We start from the raw sequence: 25,469 nt of genomic DNA on the forward strand, positions 1-25,469 counted from the left end.
ACACCAACACACGGCTCATGAATTTGCACAAGCTGAACACATCCTTAAACCCATGAGGTGGTATTTTAAATTTTACACTGCCATCAACAAAGTAAGAGGACCTGCGTTCCTATAAAACCACGGACCCAGGATATCAATAATCTTTTCAAATTCACCAACCCGAGGCCACAAACTGGGTGTTTTATACAATATGAGTTACCTGATTACCTGTAAAGCTGAGCATCTTTTCATCGGCCATCTGTAGTTCCTTTTCTGAACTACCTTAAGATAGGTTTCTTTTTTTTAAGATTTTATTGGTCAGAGAGAGCGCATACACAAGCAGGGGGAGCAGCAGGCAGAGGAAGAAGTGGCTCCCCCCTGAGCAGGGAGCCCCATGTGGAACTTGATCCCAGGACCCTGGAATCATGACCTGAGCCGAAAGCAGATGCTTAACCAGCTGAGCCACCCAGGCATCCTTACCTTCAAATTCTTTGCCTATTCTTCTATAGTTATGCTTTTATTTTTTATTTTAAAAAAGATTATTTTATTTTATTTATTTAATTTTATTTTATTTCATTTTATTTTTATTTTGGGGGGGAGCACACTCCCAGCTGAGCAGGGAGCCCAATGTGGGGCTCGATCCCAGGACCCTGGGATCATGACCTGAGTTGAAGGCTGACACTTAACCGAGCCCCAGTTATTTGTTTTTAAATCAACTTCTGATAATTCCCTATTCTAGATTCCAATCCATCTTATTTTTGAATTATGCAAATATTTTCTTCCTGTTTTTAGTATGTCTTTGTCACACACAAGTTATTAATTTTGATTATGGTTTTGGGTTTTATATCTGAAGAAGGCTATCCCAACACTAAGGCAACCAGTACTTTCCTCTAATACTCTACAGCTTAGTATCTTACATCCAGATCTTCACATGCATTTTACTTTTTATATGTTGTGGGGCAGGGTTCTGATTGTTTCAGAAGCATAAGGCACCCTTAATCCTACAGATCTGACACAAATTATATCCACATGAACCTGCTTCTGACTATATGCTATCCTCTTCCAATAACTTTTGGGCCAATACATCATTTTAATTGCCATGGCTTTATACTATTTGGTGGGAACCAAAACCTTTCCTGGTGTTTCAGCCATTCTTACATATATATTTATTCATCCATGAATCCTGAAACCAGCACCTTAAGTTCCAGGCAATCGCAGGTGAGTTTTAGGCACATAAGACCAACTGGGCACACACTGTGGCCTGGTTGAACACACTTACTCACTTGGGCCCGAAGGTCAGATATGCAGATAAACTTCTTAAGCACATTCTTGGGAAGGATATAGGTATAACCGGTCTCCTTGATGTCATCAGATGAAACATAGATATGATTGGTCCTTAGGTGAAGGTTGGCAGCAGAGATGGCCCTAAAAATGGTGGAGAATGTCAGCATTTCTCCAGCCTAGAGCCTCAGCTAGTATCAGTAGGCTTTGCCATCCCTACCCCTTTTGCCCCTTAAGAGTACCTAACCCTCCATTCAGTCTTAGAGGAGAAAGTCTGGGTCTCATAGTTGCTGGTGGTAGAAGTAATGATCTCATCACCATGCTTGTTGACAGTACGAGTCTGTGTTGCTGTCAGCTGTGACTGCTCCTTGGTCTGTTTCTCAATCTCCGCTATCTGCTGCCGCTGCTGTGATGGTGCTGAGATCTCCATACCCAAAATGATGTCTCGAATTTCTGACTGTGTCAGTGATGCCACATTCACACTGTGGAGACAGCATGGATCACACCACAACATCCCTTCCCTCAGTCAATTATGTCCCAATGGCAAGAGTGTAACTTGGTACGACAGGGGATCCCAGACTCTTACCCCAGACGATCCTCAAGTGGCATTTGTAAAGAAGTGTGACATGGAGATGCACTAATACCAATAAGACTGACCACAGCCCAGGATGGCTCTGTGCATGTACACCTTTCAGCCATGCTCAAACCTGCTCAGTAGCCAGACCTTCCTCTCTTCTTTGACAAAAAGTACCCTGGTTTATAGGACAATTCTCAAAAATAGAAACCCTTAGAACGTGTTCTCAATCACAGCTAGTATTGTCAGCCACCCTAGGGGTACCCGGAAATCTATGGACATTTTTATTTTTGGTTGCCATATGACAGGGAGGGTAGTGATGGTGCCTGGGGATCTGGGAAGTTAAAACTTCCTGTAATGTATGGACAGTGAAGAAATACCCTGCTCAAAATGGCAACATGAAAAAATGCCCAAGAATTAGACTGAAGCCCTGAAACACAGACATTTTCTGCATTATCTAAAGACACTGCCTACCTGTTTTCTATAGGCATCCCCAGGACAATTCCTTGAGAAATTTCTGAACCTAAAGGTTTCCAAAAAACCCAGAAACCATATACTGAACCATTCATTTCACCCTTTTAGGATCTTCCATCCATCTCCCCACCACCACTGCTCACTTGTTTTTCTTGCCGTAGTCAGCCAAGATCAGGTCTTTGAGCTGCACCTCCACCTTGATCCACTCCTCGTCAGTCAGAGTGGGCCAGATGTGGTGCGGCTCTGTAATCGTCGTCTTGTCTGGCTTTAGGATCACCTTCGCCCGGTCATTATTCACATGCAGGGCACGCAGAATCAGGATGAGGCGGGAGAAAGCCTGAGAAGAGAGAGCGCAGCCGGGGGTGGGGGGTGGGTGTCAGCCACTAGATGTCCTCCCCCTTTCCTTGATTCTACCCTTTCAGGGAACCCAGGAGTTGATTTCAATCTCTAAGATGAAGCCTCCCCTGCTCCCCCAGTCAACTTGATATGCAGAGCATAGAGTTACTATCTCATCCACAGGTTGAAGATGTGAAAATGGCCTCATAAGGGACCTGGGAAAAAGCTAAGGCAGGCACAGGATTGTCTCGTGCATGGCCCCAGACCCACTCCTCTTAGAGTGACCCTCTTTGTTAGGTGGTTTCATACCGTGTAGGATGAGATAGTCTTGAGCCAGTCATCATAGAGATTAAAGAGAACCATCTGGGGTTCCGTGGCTTTAAGGATGAGGTCCCCAAACTTTTCCACCTTGAGACAAGCCTGGAAAGGTAGTTGGAGCTCTGATCCTTTGATCACAATATTGGGAAAGTCCAGCAAGTGCACCTGAAACAAGATCAAGTCCAAGATTAGAAACAGAGCCTGCAGGTCTCAGGCCTCCTCTCTTCTACCTCATCCACCTCTCACCTCCAGTGGGTCCAGCATGCCCTTCCTGGTGACAATGATCTGCTTGGGCTGCTCCTCCACAGGCAGAGATCGGATGAGGGCAGCCACTTCCTCAGCTGTCTTCCACTTAGCCAACTAAAAAGCAAGTGGGGAAGAAATGGAAATTGAGTTTCTACCATCCCAAGGTCAACTAGAACAAAAGATCCTAGTCTTGAAATAATCACCCAAAAGGCTTTTTCAACCTAGCTGGCCAAAGAAAACTCATACAAGATATACCGCAAACCGGTGTTTGATTATGTCAGGGACAAAATAAATTAAGGCTAAAGATCATAAAAAGCTACACTAAGAACCAGGAAGACTATTTAGAGAGAGCACTTGTGCACGCACAAGTGAGAGGAGGGGCAGAGGGAAAAAGAATCCCAAGCAGACTCCGCAGTGAGCGCAGAGCTGGAGGAGGGGGGCTTGATCCCACAACCCTTAGATCACAACCCAAGCCGAAATCAAGAGCTGGACACTTGACCAACTCAGCCACCCAGGCGCCCCACTGCACAAAGAAAAAGGTCTTGGGGCGCCTGGGTGGCACAGCGGTTGGGCGTCTGCCTTCGGCTCAGGGCGTGATCCCGGCGTTCCGGGATCGAGCCCCACATCAGGCTCCTCTGCTATGAGCCTGCTTCTTCCTCTCCCACTCCCCCTGCTGTGTTCCCTCTCTCGCTGGCTATCTCTGTCTCTGTCAAATAAATAAATAAAATCTTAAAAAAAAAAAAAAAAAAAAAAGAAAAAGGTCTTAAGAAATGAGTAAGACTATGATTAAGAGAGTAAAGAAGGGAATTCATTCTAGAAAGAAGGTACGTGAGCAAAGCCACAGAAGTGGAAATGAACATCAGTTTGGGGATAGTAGGATACTGAATTGTTTGCCAAGAGGAAACAGGTGTTTTTAATTAATTAATTAGAGAGTGAGTGTGTATGCCTAAGTTGGGGGAGGTAGAGGAGGGACAGAGGGTGAGGGAGAAGCAGACTCCCACTGAGCAGGGAGCCCGTTGGGCTCCATCCCAGGATCAGGACCCTGGGATCATGACCTGAGCCAAAGGCAGACGCTCAACCGACTGAGGCACCCAGGCGACCAGGAAACATGTTTTAAAGGAAGAGAAACCATGGTTGGACAGGTTATAACCCAGCTAGATTTCAAATGTCCAGGAAGCCAAAGAAGATTTAATTCATTAGGAAGAAAGGAGCTACCAAGGACTTAGAGGTAGATGGGCCGCCTGGGTGGCTCAGTCATTAAGCGTCTGCCTTCGGCTCAGGTCATGATCCCAGCGTTCTGGGATCGAGCCCCACATTGGGCTCCCTGCTCAGTGGGAAGCCTGCTTCTCCCTCTCCCACTCCCCCTGCTTGTGTTTCCTCTCTCACTGCCTCTCTGTCAAATAAATAAATAAAATCTCAAAAAAAAAAAAAAAAGGACTTAGAGGTATAAATTTGGTAAAGGTGATGTTTTAAGACTACTTGTTCCCATGGGGCACCAGGGTGGCTCAGTTCATTAAATGTCTGCCTTCAGCTCAGGTCATGATCCCAGGATCCTGGGATCGACCCTCACGTCGGGCTCCCTGCTCAGCAGAAAGGCTGTTTCTCTCTTTCCCTCTGCCTGCCACTCCCCACGCTGCACTGTCAAATAAATAAATAAAATCTTAAAAAAAAAAAAAAGAAAAGAAAAAAGAATACTCGTTCCCTTTAGAAAGATGACTTTTGGCAATCTTGTTTAGGATAGGTTAAAGATGGGAGAGTCAAGAAACAGAGAAACCAACTGTAGGTAACGAAGGACCTCACACACTGCTGGGCCTCCTACAGAATACTTCTCAAGTTAAGTAACTCAGGGAAAAGGTTCAAATGACATACCTTTAATCTCTCAGAAACAGGGGGATGCCCCCTACCTCCACCCACTGTCTCCCACATACAACCCCCTAAAGAAAAAGGGATAGAAGGTAGAAAAAGGGGTAAAAAAAGTTTATAGCTTCTCTACCCTTCAACTGGCTCACCTGCCCCAAACGCTTCTGTCCAGCCCACACAGATGTGTGGATTATCTTGAGGAACAGCTGCCCTGTGCGTGGATTGAAGATAAAGATGGCCCCGTTGATGGGTTTGGTGGTCAAGTTCCCTTCAAAGGTCTAAAAAATGATTCCATCAGTTAGCACAGCCTAGACACAACTATCATGCCTTCACGCCCCGTATGTACGCACTTGCCTTATCATCCTCCCATAGGCATATACAGAGCCCCACATTCCTACATCGCTTCTAATTCTCACCTTGTGGATAGTCACTCTGTAGACATTTGTGTCATCCACAAACCAGATAATCTGGTTGGAGAAGAGCTCCCCATAATTCTGAGAGGACAGATAGGGCTCAGTGGGCTCAGATGAATAGAGCTGCAGCCCCTTGCGGATCCGTTCACGTAACACATACAAAGCAGGGTTTGCCTTCATGATCTTGGCCATGGCCTGCTGTATGAGAGGCTTGCTGCCAGGGAACCAGTTTCCATAGGCACTAGGAGAATAGAAGAGGCAAGAAGAGTGAAGACCAGGCTGGCAGCCCCGGGAACAAGGCAAAATGGAACTCTACAGAGAAAGAAAAGACTGCTGGCCAGGCTGACAAGTGTCTGCTCACGTACACAGAGGCAAGGAAGAAAAAGTCAATGAACCAGAAAAAGGAAGTGCCACCTTTTTAGTTGGCAAACTAAAAAACACATGTACATTAAAGTACAGGGCCGACTGGGGTGCCTGCTGGCACGCTCAGATCATTTGACTCTTGATCTCAGAATCTTTGAGTTCAAGCCCCACACTGGCCATAATTTACTTAAAAAATAAATAAAATTAAAAAATAAAGTATGGGACTGATAGAAAATAGACATGCTTCTGAGCACCAACTTACCTGTGCAGATTATAGGCCAGATCAATGGCAATAAGCACACCAGTGGGCGAAGGGTAGATACTCATGTTGTCTGTGGTATAGTCCAGGAACTTGGCCCGGGCATAGCGTTCAATGTCGTGGGAATCATAGTCCCCCCAGCGCAACTGGATATCAATCCAATACTTCTGAGTGGTGGTACTATCCATCACATCCCTGTGGGTAGAGAGGTCAGGAATCCATGCTTCCAAGAAGCCACTAATACCACCAATGTCCCAGAACCACATGAACTCCCAATCACTACATCTAACTCTCAAAATTCCCAATCCCTTTGCCTGTTTCGGATCAGCAAGTCCCTCACCCAGAGAATTAGCAGGCCTTTGAGGGTGTTGACGGGATCCAGGGATGGCACTGGACCCAAGTCAGAAAGAAAAGCAGACAATTCCTAAAGTAGCACTGCTAGAAGAACAGTAAAACCAAGCTTCCTGAATGCCTAGGGGTTGGTTATAAAGCACTTACTTGGAGTCTGCTAGCAATGAGGGCCGGGAGACATTCCACTTATAGGAGGCAAAGAGCAGGATATCTGCACAGGAAGAATTCATCTTATAGGACTTTCGAGGATGAATTGTCTCCTTTTGTACTGTCTCAATTTCTAGTGCATCCAGTTCCTGATCAAACACCTGGAGGCAAAGGTAGAAAGGTTTTAACTGCTATGGAAGCCCTAGGAATGAGGCCTTGTGGAATTTCAGATGTGGCACCTGGCACTGCAATTCACGTCTCACCCTCAGTGCTGCCAGGACAGATTTCCCATACCCAAGAGGGAGCTGACCTGACTTCTGGTGGTCCCCTCTCCCCTCAATTCTGGCCCACCTGACACAAGTCCATCACAATGCTCTCGTGGATCTTCTGCCATAAGTGAGCTCGGAATATCTGGATAAGAGAGATCTTCAGTGTGGGGATCTTGCCATGCATGAAGATACCTGTTAGGTCCAGCTGCACCTGAAAGCCTACATACACCTGACAGGAAAAAGAGAGGGACAAAAGAGGTCAAGAGACTTTGGTTCTGAGGACATCATTAAGGAAGTAGAAACACTTGCTTTTAGCTTCCTGTCTCCCAGGTCTATCACACTCACGTTGGCTCGGTTGATGGTTGGGGACCACCAGAGGGTGAACCTACGATTGGGAATCTGGTTCAATCCTGATCGCTGAGCATTAGTTAGCTTCTTCCACTTCATAGACTCCTCAAAACCACTGGCCTTTTCCCTGGGGAGAAGAGGCCAGGTAAAGTGATGCCCTGCCATCTCCCAGAGCACTGCTCTCTGGTAAACACCAAAGGAGAACACAAAAGCACACAAGGGATGAGCTCAGTATTATGACAGGTTGTAAGGGGAGAAGAGAATCCTCACCAGAAAAGCCCCTCCCAGGTAGGGAAGTAAGTGCCCTTGAAGAGTGTGTGTTCCAGAATGCCTTCCACACCACCCAGGGCCTGGATCATGTCTGTACGGTAGTTGTTCAGGTTCCAGAGCTTCCCATCATGCCGCTGGTGTGTCCACCAGAAAGGGTTCTGCTTCAAAACCTAGATGGCAAGGGAAGTACCATTAAGGTTCTGGGTGCCTACTGCCCCAGATTCCTGGCATGGCCACGGATTCTTTTAATTCAGGGAAAAATCTCTACCATCCTCTCTATGTACCTGGTATTGCTTAAAGTCAGTTCGAACACGCCAGCCCTTATCATAAGCCAATGTGTGCCGGTCCTTCTGGAAGAGGGTATTGATTCGAGGAATGCCACGATCCCATGAATCTTCCAGATCTTCTAAGGTCAGTCGTCTGTCAAAGAAAAAAGATCTAAGTCAAACATGCATTCACACAGCGTTTAGCATTCCTCCCTGGCCAAGGTAAACGGGTCAGATGTAGAACCTACTTCCGTCTCCATAAAAATATGACATGCTCTGTTCCTGACCTCCACGCAAGGCTCAAACATCACCCCTCCTGACGGGACTGCTATGCCTTCCTGGATGTGTACCTGTTCTGAGCAATGGCCTCTTGTCTCTTCAGTGCATACTCAGCCCAGACCCGCTGAGAATCAATGAACTCGCTCTCCCATGGCTGTATGTAGCGGTACAAGTTGGGAATCAGCTGGTCTTCTTCATGGCTCATTCCTGAACGGAAGTGTGTGATACCTACATCTGTCTGCTTGGACCACCTGTTTGCGGACACAACCAAGATTAGAAAACCCTAAAAGTAAAGAACATCCCCTTCCCTCAGGGTCTAGCAAGACTTTCCACCCTTTTAAAAAGTTATTTATTTATTTATTTAAGTCATCTCTACACCCAACGTGGGGCTCAAACTCATGACCCTGAGATAATGAGTTGCATGCTCTTCCAACTGAGGCAGCCAGGAGCCTGTAGCGAGATTTTTTTTCTTTTCTTTTTTTTTTTTTAAGTCTATATTCTTATTTTATTTTTTTATTTTATTTTTTTTTAATGATTTTTTATTATATTATGTTAGTCACCATACAGTACATCCCCGGTTTCTGATGTAAAGCTCGATGATTCACTAGTTGCGTATAACACCCAGTGCACCATGCAATACGTGCCCTCCTTACTACCCATCACCGGTCTACCCCATTCCCCCACCCCCTCCCCTCTGAGGCCCTCAGTTTGTTTCTCTGTAGCGAGATTTTCAACCAAGTCCTACCTGAGGTCAGACTGGGGGATGAGCACATGGCCCATTGAAAGCATGCCAAGTCCACCCAACTCCTTAGGGGTATAGAACACAACAGGTGGGAACCGACTGGGCATCTTGGAGTTGAGGCCAATCTTGATACGTGTCTGGATCTTGTTCTCACACTTCACTAGCAAGTCCAGAAGCTCCTGGGTGTTCACCACAGCCTCCCGAAAGTATGTCATAAGGCCTATAAGAGCTGTGTTCCACTTATTCACAATCTGAAAAAAGTGGGGAGAAAGCAAATTATAGGTGAACTATGGGAGGGGGGAGGTGGTAGGGACTACTTGATCCAGTTAATTATATTCCCCCTAGTTCTCAAGGAAGATTTGAGCTCATTGTCATTAGGAAGTATATATAAATCAAAACTACTATGAGGGGGCACCTGGGTGGCTCAGTCGTTAAGCATCTGCCTTCGGCTCAGGTCATGATCCCAGGGTCCTGGGATCAAGCCCCGCATCTGGCTTCCTGCTCAGCTGGAAAGCCTGCTTCTCCCTCTCCCACTCCCCCTGCTGGTGTTCCCTCTCTCATTGTGTTTCTCTCTCTCCAATAAATAAATAAAATCTTAAAAAAAAACACACAAAAAACCAAACAAAAAACTACTATGAGATACTATTTAACACCCACAGTAATGGCTATAAAGCAGTGACAAGTGTTAGCAGGAGTGTGAAGAAAATGGAACACTTATGTACTGCTGGTGGGAATGTGAAATGGTACAATGGTTGAACCACCACCTGGCAGTTCCTCAAAAGGTTAAACATAGTTATTACCATATGATCCAATAATTCTAAGTATATACCCAGAAGAAATGAAAACATACGTCCACACAAAAATGTATACAAAATGTTCACAACAGCATTATTCATAATAGCTAAAAAGTGTAAAAAAACCCAAACGTCCATCAACTGACAAACGGATAAACAAAATGTGGTATATCCATATAAAAGAATATTATTCACCCATGAAAAGGATTCAAGTATTAATACATGCTATAATACAGGTGAATCTTTAAAACATGTTAGGTGAAAGACTAGACGGGCGCCTGGGTGGCACAGTCAGTTAAGCATCTGACTCTTGGTTTCGGCTCAGGTCATTATCTCAGAGTCCTGGGATCGAGCCCTGTATCAAGCTCCATGCTCAGCGGGAATCTGAAGATTCTCTCTCCTGGTCTGCCTCACCCCCTACTTGCACACTCATGCTCTCTCTTGCTCTAAAATAAATAAATCTTAAAAAACGGGAAACCACCCAAAAAAGTCACATACTACACAATTCTGTTTACATGAAATGTCCAAAAAAGGCAAAATCATATAGACAGAAAGTAAATTTGTGGTTGCCAGGAGCTGGATGTGGTGGGAACAATGGGGAGTGAATGACTGTTCATGGGTATAGGGTTTCTTTTTGGGGGTGATGAAAATGTTCCAGAATTAGACAGTGGTGATGGTTGCACAATTTTATGAATATACTGAATTGTGTATTTTTAAAGTGTGAATTTAATCTCAAAAAAATCAATTAAGGCAATATAAACACTTAAAATAAGAGCAAATATAGTGTAATCTGGAGTGGATGGGGAGAAAAAGGGATGAGAAAAGCTACTAAAAATTAAGAGAGGGAATGAAAACTAATGGGGCCACAGAGATTGCCTTCCCAGTATAAAGAAGTACAAAACAAAGCAAAATACATAAAACAGTATCTAGACAATTGACAAATAGGCAACACAGACCATGACCCTCGAGAAAAAGGAAACAAATGAAGTGAGCCCCACAATTGCCCCAGCTTCCTGCCTACTGGCAGTTTCCCAGATGCACCATACACATGGAGGGGTAAGGGAAACAAAGCCCAACAGTCTCACTGAACTGAAGAGACAGAGATTAGAATTCAGGAGACCAAGGAAGCTAAAATTTGTGGGGTAGAAGTACTAGAGAGAAGCAAGTTCTCAGCAAGAGATTTCTGGAGATCCATGAAGGGATTCAGTCAAGCTCTTGCCTGAGTACCAATCAGTATGCAGTAAAACCCCAAGGTCTAGAAGAACACCACAGAGACTCTTAACTCTAGGAAACAAACAGAGTTGCTGGACGGGAGGTCGGTGGGGGGATGGGGTAACTGGTGATGGGCATTAAGGATGGCACTGATGTGACATGCACTGGGTTTTACAGGCAAGTGATGATTAACTCAACTCTACACCTGAAACTAACGATGTATTATATGTTGGCTAACTGAATTTAAACAATAATAATACAAAAGAACAGCACAGATCAGAAAGCTGAACAAGTCCCACAAGTCATATGAGGTTACCAACAGTTTGTGTTCCCACCTGCCAGAGCAGAGACCCTGTAATACACGGGAACTGGGTAGAGCACCAAGAAAGTTACCAACCTAGCAATGGAGGTACATTAGCCGCAGAACAAAGGGTGCTATAGATTTCCCACAACCAAGCTTCGAGGCAAGCCTTAAAAGGATCAAACTAATCCGCGAGCTCCTGAGCTGCACATAATACAACTCAATACTCTTTAACAAAACGTAACAAAACCTATAAACAATGTAAAACTCAAAATTTCTAGCATGTAATAAAACATTACCATTCATGCAAAAAAAAGGAAATAATTATCCATAATCAGAAAAAACTCAATCAACAGAAACAGACCTAGCAATAATACAAATAATGAGATTAGTAAACAAGGACCTTAAAACAGCTATTTAACAACTCTTATAATTATGCTTGAATATATAAAGAAAAATATGAATAAAATAAGAAGAGAAAAGAAGATACTAAACACCCTGATGGAATATCTAGAGATAAAAATGACAGTATCTGAAATTTAAAAAATATACTGATGGAATTAATAACATTGTAAAATCGCAAAAAAAACCTAACAGTTCACATTAACAGAAATGAAGGCAAACACTTTTTCAGACAAACAAAAGCAGAGTGTACTCACTGCCAATAGACTTACTACAAGAAATGTTAAAGGAAATTCTTTAAGCAGAAGGAAAACAATACCAGATGGAAATCTAGATCTACATAAAGTAACGGAGAAAACCAGGAAAAGTATGTGAGTAAAATGTAAAAGATATTTTGCTCATTTTGTAATTTCTATAAAAGATAAAGGCTGTTTAGAGCAAAAACTAGTAATGAAGTATTGTTGTATTTATAATACAGATACAGTTAAAACGTATGACAAAAATACTACAAAGAATGAGGGGGAAAATGGAAGTACAGTGTTGTAAGGTTCTCATACTATATGTAGAATGATCTTAGTTGCAGACTAATGGTTACAGTAGAGACTGTGGTAAGTCAGAGATGTACAGAGCAACCAAAAAACCCCCCCAAAACAAAAAAAATATGTGTAGTTACTAAGCAAAGAGTGAAACTAAATCAAACAAAACAAAAAACCCACCCAGGGTACCTGGCTGGCCCAGCTGGTGGAACATGTGACTCTCAGGGTTGTGAATTCAAGCCCCATGCTGGGTGAAGAGATTACTTAAAAAAAAAAAAATTAAAAAAAAAAAAATAATAATGCAATCTTAAAAAACCAAAACCCAAACCAAAAAAAATCCCACTTAATCCAAAAGATAGCAGGAAAAGAAAAAAGCAGAATAAGAAACAAAGAACATGATAGGCAGATTTAAACCCAACTATACTGATAGTTCTATTAAACTTAACTGGAGGTTAAGAGTAAAAAGATGGAAAAAGATACCCATGCAAACACAAAACAAAGCTCCAGTAGCATTACTAGTATCGGACAAAGTAGACTTCAGGACAGAGAATATTACCATGAATAAAGACGTACATTTCATAATGATAAGAGAATCAATTAAGAAGATATAATAATCCTACAGGGCACCTATAGGAGTGGCTCAATCAGTTAAGCGTCTGACTCTTGATCTTAGCACGGGTCTTGAGCTCAGGGTCGTGGGTTCAATCCCTGCATTGGGCTCCATGCTGGGCACGGAGCCATGATAATCCTGAATACATACCTAATTACAGAGCTTTAAAACATATAAAACAAAAATGGTGGTCCTGTTGAAGCAGAAAACTCAAAAAAAAATCATGGGTATGAACAATGCATATTCCTTCCAGGGGTTATCAACAGAATTGCTCGTTATGTATAGAAGTGTCTTTGTAGGGGCGTCTGGGTGGCTCAGTTGATTACGTGTCTGCCTTTGGCTCAGGTCACGATCCCAGCATCCTGGGATGGAGCCCCAAGTCAGGCTCCTTGCTTGGTGGGGAGCCTGCTTCTCCCTGTCCCTCTGCCCCTCTACCCGCTAGTGCACACGCAGCTCTCTCTCCCCCGCTCTCAAATAAATAAAATCTTAAAAAAAAAAAAAAAAGCGTCTTTGTAGGGGTGCCTAGGTGGCTCAATCTGTTGAACGGATGCCTTTGGCTCAGGTAATGATCCCAAGGTCCTGAGATCGAGCCCTGTGTCAGGTTCCATGCGTAGTGGGGGTGTCTGCTCCTCCCCCGACCCCACTTGTGTTCTCTGTCAAATAAATAAAATCTTTCCAAAACAACAACAACAAAAAACCCCAAAAACCCCAGTAGTGGTGTCTTTGTACCAGTTACAAAGCCCAGTTCTAACTCTAGCAGTCTCTCCAGGTACATGACATAGCACTCCATCTTGCACATTCCCTTGGTTGTCACCTGTATGCAGGTTCACTGCTCCCTGGACAAAAGGTTTGTCCGTTTGCATGTGGTATCAACGAAACAGCCCCCCACTCCCCTAAGCCTGCTGATACCTTGGATGAGTCCTTGTTGGTTTTCCATATCCAAGCCAACTATATTTTGCCCAACTTTCAGTTGCGTTCAACAAAATGTCCTGCCTTTTTACACAGTTACAACCTAATTGTTACGTGGGTAATTTTGGTTAAGTATTTTAAAGATACCAGATTTCTGAACTTCAGAAATTCTTCCATGCTCAAAAAATATATAATTTTCTTGAAAAATGTCACGTGGCTTTATGCTAAAAGCTTGGATGTCTTATTTATCAGAGAGAGCTCACATGTGCATGCGGATGCACAAGTGGGGGGGGGCAAGAGGCAAGAGGGGCGGCCGCAGAGGGAGAAGAGAGACAAGCAGACTCCCTACTGTGTGCGGAGCCTGACATGGGGCTTGATCCCAGGACCCTGGGTTCATGACCTGAGCTGAAGTCAGACCCTTAACGGACTGAGCCACCCCAGTGCCCCAAAGCTTGAATGTCTTTAATTAAGTGAACTGTGTCTCTGAACAACCCCTTTCAAAAACAAAACAACCCCAAAACAAAAAAGATGGACCTGAAAGAGAAAATAAATCCGCAATTGTAGTTGGAGATTTCCAAGACTCTTAACTGATAGAAGTAGACAAAAAAAACCATTAAGGGTATAGAAAGACTCGAACACGAACACCAAATCTGACCTGACATTTATAAAACACTACCCAATAGATTACAGATTCTTTTCAAGTACACGAGATAGTCATCAAGACAGAACTTACATGCTAGACCACAGAACAAGTCTTAAGACATTTGGAAAGACTAAGATCATACAAAATAGGTTTTCTGACCATAATGGAATTACACTAGCAACTAATAACAAAAATACCTGGAAAACCCACAAATATTTTTAAATTAAATAGCTTACTTCTAAATAACATATGGGTGAAATAAAAACTCTCCAGGGGAATTAGAAAATATTTTTAACTGAATGAAAATAAAGACAACTTATCAAAATTTGAGGGATGCAGCTAAAGCAGTGCTTAGAGGAATATTTACAGCATTGGATGTTTATATTTAAAAATACCTAAAAAGATCCAAAATTGATCATCTAAACTTTACCTTAAACTAGAAAACTAAGAGCAAATTAAACCCAATGTAAGCAAAGGAAATATACTATGAGAGCAGAAAACACTGAAATAGAAAAGCGAAAAAGGGGGCGCGTGGGTGGCTCAGTTGTTAAGCATTTGCCTTCGGCTCAGGGCGTGATCCCAGAGTGCTGGGATCAAGCCCCACATCAGGCTCCTCCGCTGGGAGCCTGCTTCTTCCTCTCCCACTCCCCCTGCTTGTGTTCCCTCTCTCGTTGGCTGTCTCTCTCTCTCTGTCAAATAAATAAATAAAATCTTTAAAAAAAAAAAAAAAGAAAAGAAAAGTGAAAAAGCCCGAACATGGGGCTCACTCCCAGAACCCCAGGATCATGACCCGAGCATAAGGCAGACACCTAACAGACTGAGCTGCCCGGGCGCCCCACCCAGGCACCCCTGTCCCTCTGGCTTTAGACTTCAAGTCATCTGGACATGCAGAAAGGGACTCCCCCGGTGAGGGAAACAGAGTAGGAAGGCAGGAAACCAAGCAGGAAGGTAGCCATAAGGCCCTTCAGAAACTGAAGCTAAGCAGGCTGTACTTTATAAATCAGATTATCTATGTCCATCTCTGTTTTCCTTCTGCTATTCCTGGCCCTCACCAAAACCTTGCTTAAATGTTCCAGCCTTATTTTGTAGTTCCTACTAGGACTGAAGGTAACGGTCCTGTGTCCAGGCTCAGGCTAGTGTGCTGCATATACCTAAAACAAGGATGATGAGAGGATCCAAAGTGGTAGTGGCAGCAATGATTCCAAGAGTCCAAGGAAGAATGAAATTTTAGAGGACAAGAATAGGGCTTTAAGGTCCAGCCACCTCTTACCCTACTGGATATTTCCCCCTATTATCAATCTTCGAAGACCAAGAAATTTTATTCCAAGTACTTTACCTTAATACACCTCAGGAAATAAATTCCAATATTCTATTATCTGATCATAATCCCTGATCCCTCTAATTAATGACAGCAAACGTTTATTAAGCAATTTACTGAGTAAAAGAACTTACTACATTCATTAATTCTCACAAAAGCCCTCTGAGCTAGGTAACACAACAGTACCCCCATTTTTTAAAAAGATTTACTTGAGAGAGAGAGAGGGAGAAGCAGACTCCCCACTGAGCTGGGAGCCTGACGTGGGGCTCCATCCCAGGACCCAGAGATCATGACCTGAGCCGAAGGCAGATGCTCAACCATCTGAGCCACCCAGGTGCCCCTCCCCATTTTTTAAAAAAAAGTTTAATTAACTAATCTGTACACCCAACTTGGGGCTCAAATTCACAACCCCTGAGATCTAGAGTCGCAAGTTCTTCCAACTGAGCCAGCCAGGCACCCCATCATCAGTATCCCCACTTTATGAAGAGAACTAAGGCCCAAAGTGGGTGACATGCCCCAAATCCCAGCTAGTTATGTGACAGAGCTGCGATCTGAACCTGACTGGACTCCAGAACCTGTGCTTCTAATCACTTCTAAACCTTTCCCTAACCTGCGATACTACTCAGGCTCTCACCTCTCACGTATCTACTCCTCTGATCCTACACTTTCTTCCAAGGCCTTTGGCCTCTTCTGGTCTCTTCCTACCCCCCCTCCCAGCCAAACAAATCCAGGATCCCAATAGGGGCCAGCACTCTGGATTTCCCTGCATCTAATCCCTTACCACTCCACAACAGTCCTCTGGCAAATCCCAATCCTGAATCACCTCAACGCTATGATACATCCACTTTGTCCATCCTGTCACTGAGCAGCTGAGTGTTTCTGGGAACAGCTCACACTAAGAGTTGTCCTCATTGTCTTGAAACCCACCTGGAGCATACAGTCCCTTCAACAACCCTATCATACCTCATCACTGTGCTCAAGTTCAACCCAGGCAAAACAGGAAAATTCACGATTTATTTTAATTTCCCACTCAACTTTACATTCACATCTATCCAGACCTCTCTTCTTTTAGGTTCAGAGGACGCTTGCCCTTTACTATACCCCCCCACACAACTCCTCAGAATACTGCTCCATCACTTACCACACTGGTCTGCTGCACACTGAATTGCCCTGGCTCCTTCCTAACGGGAACATGTTCAAGCCAATCCCATTTAAAAATACTGCCTTGACTTAAATCTCCCTCTAGGTGGCATCTAATGTCCTTCTTCTTACTCCAGCTCCGGCAGGTTGCCAGTCCTTGCTGTCTCCACTCCCTCACTTCCCATAAAGCCTCACCCACTGCAATCTGGCTTCTATCCCCACTATTTCTGAAACAGCTCTTGCTAAGGTCACCAATGACGTCCTGACTGCCAAATCCAATGGATACTTTTCAGGCCTTATCTAACTAAAACACTCTTAGGCAACTGACACTGTTAAATGCCCGCCCCAATTCCTGACATCCCTTGGCTCTGATGACCCGGCACTCTTCCAGTCTGGCCACACTGCTGCTCAGTGTTTCCCATGGTTCCAAATTCATCACTCTGCTCTTCTCTTTCCCTACACTTGACCTGGACAATCTTGCTCACTCTTTTTTTTTTTTTTTCTATTTTAATGATTTTTTATTATATTATGTTAGTTACCATACAGTACATCCCCGGTTTCCGATGTAAGGCTCGATGATTCATTAGTTGTGTATAACACCCAGTGCACCATGCAATACGTGCCCTCCTTACTACCCATCACCGGTCTATCCCATTCCCCCACCCCCCTCCCAATCTTGCTCACTCTTGAGCTTTAAACCACCACCTTCATGCTGACAGACTCCTAGATCTACATTTTCGACCCAGATATCTTCTCCAAGCTTCAGACTGCAAAAACATCTCCATTTGGACATCTTACAGGAGCCTCAAAATTACCCCTCACTGCTCTTTCTCACCTCATTTCTCCCTCAAAAACTTAAAGTATTTTTCAGCAAATCTAAGAGACCATTGATTTAAGAAGCATCGCTGGGGCGCCTGGGTGGCACAGCAGTTAAGCGTCTGCCTTCGGCTCAGGGCGTGATCCCGGCGTTATGGGATCGAGCCCCACATCAGGCTCCTCTGCTGTGAGCCTGCTTCTTCCTCTCCCACTCCCCCTGCTTGTGTTCCCTCTCTCGCTGGCTGTCTCTGTCTCTGTCAAATAAATAAATAAAATCTTAAAAAAAAAAAAAAAAAAAAGAAGCATCGCTAAGCGGGGGCGGGGGGGGGGGGTGCGGGCGCCTGGGTGGCTCAGTCATTAAGCGTCTGCCTTAGGCTCAAGTCATGATCCCGGGGTCTTGGGATCAAGCCCCACATTGGGTTCCCTGCTCGGCAGGAAGCCCGCTTCTCCCTCTCCCACTCCCCCTGCTGGTATTTCCGCTCTCACTGTCTCTCTCTCTGTCCAGTAAATAAATAAAATCTTTAAAAAAATAAATAAATAACAGAAGCAATGCTAAGGGGGGAAACACACATGTACATATATACTTATCTTGGAATGGAAGAAATATGATATAATAAATGCCTGCCAAACAACTCCATCTGGATGTTCTCAGGAACCTCAAACTTGTTACATCCTAAACTAAATCTACTTATCTTCCCTCCTAAACCTGCTCTTCTTCCTATACTCTTCCAGCTGGTAGTGCCAATATCTACCTAGTCAGTCATGCCAAAAACTGTTACTTCCTTTCCCTCTGGCATCCCACCAAAATGAGGCTCTGCTGACTTTACCTGCTAACTACTTATCAAATATGCTCCTGTCTCCTCACTGCTCTCATTACTGTCATCGGGAATTCAGAAGTCTCCAAACCTGATCTCCCACCCCATTCCTCTAAACCCTTCCTACCCACAGCTGCAAGAAGAATCACCTAACACAGAAATCTGGAAAAGTCACTCCTACACCTAAGACCCTCACAGGATCTTAACAAGGCATGCAATACCCTCCAGCATCTGGCTCTTGCTTATCTATCCAGCCCCTATTTCTTAACAGTCCCAACTCCACAACCGTACTCCAATCAACCCGAACCTTCTATAGCCCTACACGTATCATGCTAGTTACCTCTCCAGACATAAGGCTGAAGGAACGCCCTCCCTCACCTGTCTCATTGCATGTCACTTCTTCTGATAAACCTTTCCTCTCCCTCTCCCAGACGGGGCTAGAGTCATTAACTTGAGTCTTCTCACAGATTCCCAAATAATACTATAGCTCTAAAAACACTACATCCTGTTACAGTTCTCTTGTCCACGGATCTGTCTCCCCAACTAGGTTGGCCAGCTCAACCAAAGCAGAGACTCTATGTTACGTGTAGTGTGTGCGGACCCTTGAACCCAAAAGTTATCAACAAACACCAATGGAATGAATGAGTTACATAATTCTTATTATTTGACCCTTGGAGGGAATAAACCAACCTAAAAGGATAAACCTTTTTCTTATACTAACAAACCCCCAAAAACATGAGAAATTTTAAGTAAGATATACTAAGATAATGGACGCCTGGATGACGCAGTTGGAAGAGCACACAACTCTTGATCTTAAGGTTGTGAGTTTGAGCCCCAAGTTAGGTGTAGAGATTATTTAAAACAACAACGACGACAACAACAAAACTTAAAAAACAAAACTAAGAACATGTATCCTTAACAAAAGCATTCAGCCTAATAAGAACCTGGCATTTCTCTTTTTGGCATTACTGATGCTCTTAAGAGTGTCAGCTAAGACATTATGTGCCCCATTATGACGGCAGGAAAGACGGCAGGAAAGGCAAGGTGACTTTTTAAACCCTGCAGAAACTTAAGTATACACAGTTAACGAATCCCCAGATTATTTTTTCTCAATTCCAGCTGCCTTCAGCTGGGCCTTTAGAAGCAACTGAAAGGGAAAATAAACACTGAGATAGCTAGTTATACTTGCTTTTTATATACGCAGTTATTGCTTAAAAGATGAACCATATGAATAAATAATAAGCTCCTGGTAAGATGTAAAAAATGAAAATTTTTGGGGCGCCTGAGTGGCGCAGTCGTTGAGCTGCTGCCTTCGGCTCAGGGCGTGATCCTGGTGTTCTGGGATCGAGCCCCACATCGGGCTCCTCCGCTGGGAGCCTGCTTCTCCCTCTCCCACTGCCCCTGCTTGTGTTCCCTCTCTCACTGCCTGTCTCTCTGTCAAATAAATAAATAAAATCTTAAAAAAAAAAAAAATGAAAATTTTTGTTCAAATTCGAGAATCCAGCTTCTATTCTTACCTTAATTTAGAGTCATCACAACTACACAGAACTAGGCTGCACATTCCCTACAGGTATTCCCAGAAAGTACCTGAGTTGATTTGATACTCTAAGCTGCTATACCATAAAGCATGGAAACTGGTACACTGGGAAAAGCTGGGAAGAAACAAGAGCCAACCAGGGGAAGAGCTGAAAGGGAAAGGAGACGGACAGAGGACATGAGGCAAGCTAGGGCTGACTGCCTTATATACCTTGGTGAAGGTGGTAGAGCCAGAGGCCATCAGAATTTGACGCACACGGTTGTGGAAGCGCTGCATTGACTCATCATCCACACGCAGGAAACACTGAGCTGTCCGCTCCTTAGTAACCTAAACCACAAGGTCAAGGTTAGTTTGTCTCTGCTACTGCCCCAGAAGCAAGGACCAACTCTGACCCCTGCCCCCCTACTAAACTCTACCCACACACCAAGGCTCAACTGACTGATAATGAAAAGGTGTGATGGTGTTCCTCACCCCTGCACACCCCAAAGGTACAGGGGTGGTAATGCTACCAAGCCCCCTTTCCAGACTGTACCTCATTCTGTAGGTTCCAGACCCCATCCTTGTGAGTGAACTCCTCATAGCTGGTGCGGCATTTAGGTAGGATGCGGCACTCAAAGCCACACATGTTGAACAGCAAGTTGGGGTTGTCCTTACTGTACACAGATACAAAGCTGTTCTCCCACTGAACTGTAGTCACTGACCGTGGCAGGCGGTTCTTGATGTCCCAGAACACTGCCCGACCCCTGCTCACAGAGAACATATGGTCACATCACTCTCCTGGAACTTGAAGGAACTTCCCTCAGAAGGCCAGACTCTCAGTATTCTAGGAGAGTACCCTCCTTCCACCCAGGACACAACCTCATAAATTCCCTCTAAGTGTTCTCTGGGTCCCTCAGGCTGATGTTCTTCCAGCTCCCACAGCCCCAACTTAAGACTCACAAGTTGACATCATGCTTCATGAGGCGCATGCGGGCATCTCGGGGCCAGCACTTCTTGTTATTATAGCCAACGATATTTTCATTGTTGGGGTCAGGATGCTCTGTCAGGTAACGCTGGATCAGGTCCCGAGCCTCATCTGCTGTGAACCTACACCAGGCAAGATGCACTGTGGAGACTGAAATAACCTGGGACCCCATGAGACCTACAGCTTTGCAAATAAAGCCCACCTCCAACCCCCACCCTACTCACAGGACTTCATTCTGTTTTAGAGCCCCAACCCAGAAACAAGTCAACTAAGGTATAATAGCTGCATTCAGAGGCTGGGCATACGCCTCAAGGGTAAGAATGCAGGCAAGCCCTCACCTGAAGAAAATGTGGATGCGATCGATGTATCTGCAGAACAGACGGATGGGGTGGGCAGCCTCGGTGGCTATGTCCTGGAAACTAAGAAAGTCATTTGGCATCTGAGGGGGCCCAGCCATCTCACTGGCCCGGTGCAGTCCCAACACCAGCAAATCCATCACCAAGCCATAGTACTGCACGATGAATGAAGCAAACTGCAGGCCTCTAATGATCCCATAAGAATTTGTATGGTTCATGTCCTAGAACAAAAGATTTACAACTCTGAATGATTCTTAACTCACGGCCATGTCCCAGGCCTCTCTGGGGCCCATCCTCTTTGGTCCTCCCCTCAGCAAATCCTACCCCAGGGAGCCAGACACACCCCTCCCCAATTCCTTGATACCCTGCCCCCAAGACACACCTTATAGTTGATGACGACGTTGTTCTTAGCTGTCATGTAGTCAGCTATGTTGTGGTCCACGATGAGTCGCAGCAGCCTATTAAGCAGGGTCAAGTCGATCTTTTCATACATCTTCTCAAAGCGTGATTCCAGCATAACATTGCACTCACCCTCACTCGTCTCCCACACGTCCTGCAGATTATTGATGCCTGAGGAGTAGGCAAGACAGGTCTCCAACAGGTTAGAAATTCCCTTCCAAGGCTAGTGCCTGCAGTACCTATCATAACCCATAACCTCATCTCACTCCACTCATTCATCTGGACTGCTAAGAGTGTCGGCTTTGCTTGGTTTAACACTATTGCCCTGGCACCTATGCAGCAAGAGAATAAACTAAGTATACTGCCTGAATGAGAATTTTGATGTAGAACTCAATTCACCTCAGATCAACCCAATTGACCTCAATGTCCAAGGGCAAAGCAAGAAAAACTTTACCTTGGCACCACTTGTAAACAAGCAGAGGAGGTGGTTCTGTGTCAGCAGGCTTGATCCACGGTGGGAAAAGACGGCGCTTGTCAGCTTCATACCAAAGGTACTGGTCCAAGTAGGCATCAGTGATCTTCTCCAGCGGCTCCACATCATATACTGGCACCAGGTGGCTATAGAGATCCATGAACTCAATGCCCACCTGTCGGACAGGGAAGCTGGCTTACTCGGATCCACCAATCACCTGAGGCAACCCACTACCCTGGGTGCCATGAATGAATAGCATAGCTAACAGAAAACTTGGAAGAGGCAGCTTACTCACTTCTTTAAAGGCTCTCTGTGTGAGGAGGTGACGCTTGATGCGGGACAATGCCTCATGGGGGTTGTCATAGGCTTGCTCTATCAGACCTAGCTCCTCCCTCTGAGACTGGTTTAACCGAGACTTCACACTGACAAGGAAAAAGAAAAGATGAACGGAAAAACCAAGAGGAAACCAAACCCAGAAAGGACTGAGGCTAAACCTTCTTCCTTTGGCCTCTGACAATGACGCTGTTCTCCACGCTCTCACCTTCCCAAAAGAATCTACCTACTCTATTCCTCACCTGTAAGCTTCCTTGAGCCGCTCCAAGGCCAAGATGAGCAACTTGGTGTCATGCTTGTAGGAGAGTGGGGGAAATGGGATGGGTGAGAACCTCCGGCTCTCCAACCAATGCACAGTGGTGGTATACACTGCCACCGCTTCCTCTGCTGTGATATATGGCCCATCCTGCGAAACAGACGTGATAATCAGCCTCCCACCGTGGCCTAATCCCTGCGGACAAGGCACGGTCCCAAACCAGCAGTGTATCCCTCTGCCCACTCCCCACGTGCAGCCCAGCCTAAGCTGCTTAACCTTCAGGTAGTTGTGCTGTCTCTCCTGTTCCGCCTTCAGATAAAGCCGAGTGAGGCGGCCCAGGTTCTTTTTGCAAACAGTCTTGTCCACAGTGGCTCCACGGCGGATCCGTTCTCGATTGTAGTGGGCAGTGTTGGTCCACCAATCAGCCTTGGCCTTCACATATCGAAGGATCATATTCTCTATGGGTGTTGGCAGCCCAGGTACCTGAAAGTGTAAAAGGCACAATGAGAAAGTGACAGCAACCATGTAACTCCCAAAGGGAGCCCAGGAGTGGTAACCCTATCCCCATGCTTCTTGGAGTTGGGGCAACACCCACCTTCCAGGGAATGTTGGCCTTCCAGCAGCGCCAGGCTTCACTGAGGTGCTGCAGGATCGTCCGGGCCTTGTTCTGTTTGATTCCCTCAGGCATCATGTCCAGAATGTCATGCATCACAGCTGCTCGAAGCTCAAGGTCAAAATGCGACTCCACTCGCTGCTTTGTAACAGTCTTTGCCACCCCCTTGGAGTGTCGGCCTAGAAGTGAAATTGATTAAAAAGCAAGATTGCTTTCAATGAGTCTCTACCATCATGCCCCCTCATTAACCATGGTTACACTGTCCATATGCCCAGCACCTGCAGAAAAGACGAACTATCTCGGGACATTCACAACTATGCTTCTGAGAAATTTCCATCCTGCAAATGCAAGATAGCCTCAAGGCCCCAGAGAGAAACCCAAGAAACAGAATACTAGATCAGAATCACTGGAGAACGGGACCTGTTATAGGCAATCCAGCAGGAAGGGATTTTCAGTCTCAAACAAGGGCAGGGGATAGAACAGAAACATATGATCTACCCATGAAGCGATAATAAAACACAAGTTGGAAACAGAGAAGAACACTCACCTTCAAACTGTCGGGCCAGGAGGTTGCCCAGCCACCGCTCCAGCAAAGGGGTGATGCCACGCATGAAAAACAGCCAGACCCGCCAGCCAGCAGCCCAGAAGCCACAGCCAGGGCCCTTCCCTACAGGGCCCTATGGTCCCAAGCAGAAATCAAGAACGTAAGTTAGCAATTCATTTAGAGAGCAATAGAAAACTGCACACAGGTGGGGTCAAGAGGAACACATCTTAGACAACAGAGGGAAAAAGAGGCAAAACTCTGGGACCTCAACATCTAAAATGCAGTAAATGAGAAATTATAAGGCAGAAACCAGTAACTGAGATTCCCAATTTAAAGGTAGCTTTTGGGATGCCTGGGTGGCTCAATCGGTTAGCGTCTGCCTTCGGCCCAGGTCATGATCCCAGTGTCCTGGGATCAAGGCTCGCATTGGGCTCCCTGCTCACAGAGTCTGCTTCTCCCTCTGCCTGCTGCTCCCCCTGCTTGTGCGCTTTCTCTCTCTAGCAAATAAATAAAATCTTAAAAACAAAACAAACGGCAGCTTTGGGGGGGGGGGGGAAGTGTTACAATTCACAAGGTGAGGGCAAGTAATGACACACTTAGAGGCTCTCTCTAAGTAAGTCCCAGGAAAGAGCCCTGACTAGACCTAAAAATTGAAATGGATCTGAAACTCAGGGTCCTGAGATCGAGCCACGCATCAGGCTCCACGCTGAGCATGAAGCCTGCTTAAGATGCTCTCCCTCTCCTCCTCCCCCCTCCCCCCACAATGAATGAATGAATGAATGGAGAAAGTGAGAGCAGAAGGGCAGGGTCCCACCGTATTGAAGCGGTAATAGATGAGATGCTTCAGGTCCTTGCACATGCGAATCTGCCGCATCAGCTTGTATTTGTACCGGTACATGCCTGTCAGTTGCCCCACATGAGCAAAGATATACTGCAACCCATCTGCCAGCTGCAACACAACGATCCCATGAGGCTTTACACTACAGCCAGCTCCATGATCAGCTCAGGCTTCATTCAGATTCCCTACCCGTGGCAGGGATGAGAGATACTTGGCCTCACCTGGAAGGCATCCACATTGCCCAATCGATACTGCACATGACTGTCCACCACCAGCTTAGTTAAACGCAAAACTTCCCTACACAGATGGAAGGCATTCCCGAAACGAGATTTCTTTCTTTCCTGGAGAAGGTGCCAAGAATAAACATTAATCAGCAATGGTCCCAAGTGGATGGATGCCTTCCTCAGAGGACAGAGCAAAATCCGTCCATCCCTCAAGCCCAGAAGACCCTTAAGGTACAATGCACACACCTTGGTGGTGAGGGTCTTGACAGGTTTAAGATTGAAGTTGTAATCCAGATGCAGATAGTTGAGGTTTTTACGGTGAATGAGAAGGTTGAGCATGTTATAGCCCTGGCGGCAAACCTGCAGCCCCACCTCCACCCAGTCCAGCTTCGTGGACTGAAAGAATTTGGTGGCTTTGAAGGAGCGGAACAGGTACCTGGGGTGGGAATAAGTCAGAGAGGGAGAGTTAGCTTCCTGGTTAACTCTGGAATAAAAGAAGTCTGAGCAACGACCCTCAGGCACCTTACCTCTTCTTTTGGGCTTTAGGGGGTCGGTGCTTCAGGGCATTCAGCACATAGTACTTCAGCAATTTCTGGTAGGAGACCCTCACTTTCACAGGCTGCCCAGCAGGACAATGCTCCCGATACCTGGGAAAACAAGCC

At 45.3% G+C, this 25,469-nt stretch overlaps 1 protein-coding gene across 4 annotated transcripts in view; it reads right to left on the reverse strand.

The window, feature by feature from the left end:
* Positions 1-25,469, reverse strand: part of PRPF8 (pre-mRNA processing factor 8) — a 31,562-nt gene that overhangs the window by 1,443 nt on the left and 4,650 nt on the right. For 2 of the 4 annotated variants that reach the window (XM_026517840.4, XM_026517841.4), the window contains exons 10-39: positions 25,335-25,454; positions 25,054-25,243; positions 24,805-24,924; positions 24,560-24,694; positions 23,749-23,878; positions 23,184-23,380; positions 22,865-23,071; positions 22,575-22,738; positions 22,295-22,421; positions 21,982-22,174; positions 21,511-21,698; positions 21,111-21,349; positions 20,748-20,894; positions 20,341-20,551; positions 20,019-20,135; positions 8,779-9,026; positions 8,105-8,284; positions 7,773-7,908; positions 7,489-7,658; positions 7,216-7,345; positions 6,953-7,099; positions 6,602-6,762; positions 6,107-6,298; positions 5,485-5,722; positions 5,218-5,346; positions 3,209-3,322; positions 2,954-3,127; positions 2,452-2,645; positions 1,503-1,742; positions 1,263-1,404 (exon numbers count right to left, since the gene is read on the reverse strand). In XM_026517840.4, the coding sequence (XP_026373625.1) occupies positions 1,263-1,404; positions 1,503-1,742; positions 2,452-2,645; positions 2,954-3,127; positions 3,209-3,322; positions 5,218-5,346; positions 5,485-5,722; positions 6,107-6,298; positions 6,602-6,762; positions 6,953-7,099; positions 7,216-7,345; positions 7,489-7,658; positions 7,773-7,908; positions 8,105-8,284; positions 8,779-9,026; positions 20,019-20,135; positions 20,341-20,551; positions 20,748-20,894; positions 21,111-21,349; positions 21,511-21,698; positions 21,982-22,174; positions 22,295-22,421; positions 22,575-22,738; positions 22,865-23,071; positions 23,184-23,380; positions 23,749-23,878; positions 24,560-24,694; positions 24,805-24,924; positions 25,054-25,243; positions 25,335-25,454 (5,080 nt within the window). The remainder of the gene's footprint in view (positions 1-1,262; positions 1,405-1,502; positions 1,743-2,451; positions 2,646-2,953; positions 3,128-3,208; positions 3,323-5,217; positions 5,347-5,484; positions 5,723-6,106; positions 6,299-6,601; positions 6,763-6,952; positions 7,100-7,215; positions 7,346-7,488; positions 7,659-7,772; positions 7,909-8,104; positions 8,285-8,778; positions 9,027-20,018; positions 20,136-20,340; positions 20,552-20,747; positions 20,895-21,110; positions 21,350-21,510; positions 21,699-21,981; positions 22,175-22,294; positions 22,422-22,574; positions 22,739-22,864; positions 23,072-23,183; positions 23,381-23,748; positions 23,879-24,559; positions 24,695-24,804; positions 24,925-25,053; positions 25,244-25,334; positions 25,455-25,469) is intronic. The other 2 variants (XM_048226866.2, XM_048226865.2) reach the window with 1 other exon arrangement.

This window comes from Ursus arctos, unplaced genomic scaffold (assembly GCF_023065955.2).
Source record: "Ursus arctos isolate Adak ecotype North America unplaced genomic scaffold, UrsArc2.0 scaffold_24, whole genome shotgun sequence".
Lineage (NCBI taxonomy): Eukaryota > Metazoa > Chordata > Mammalia > Carnivora > Ursidae > Ursus > Ursus arctos.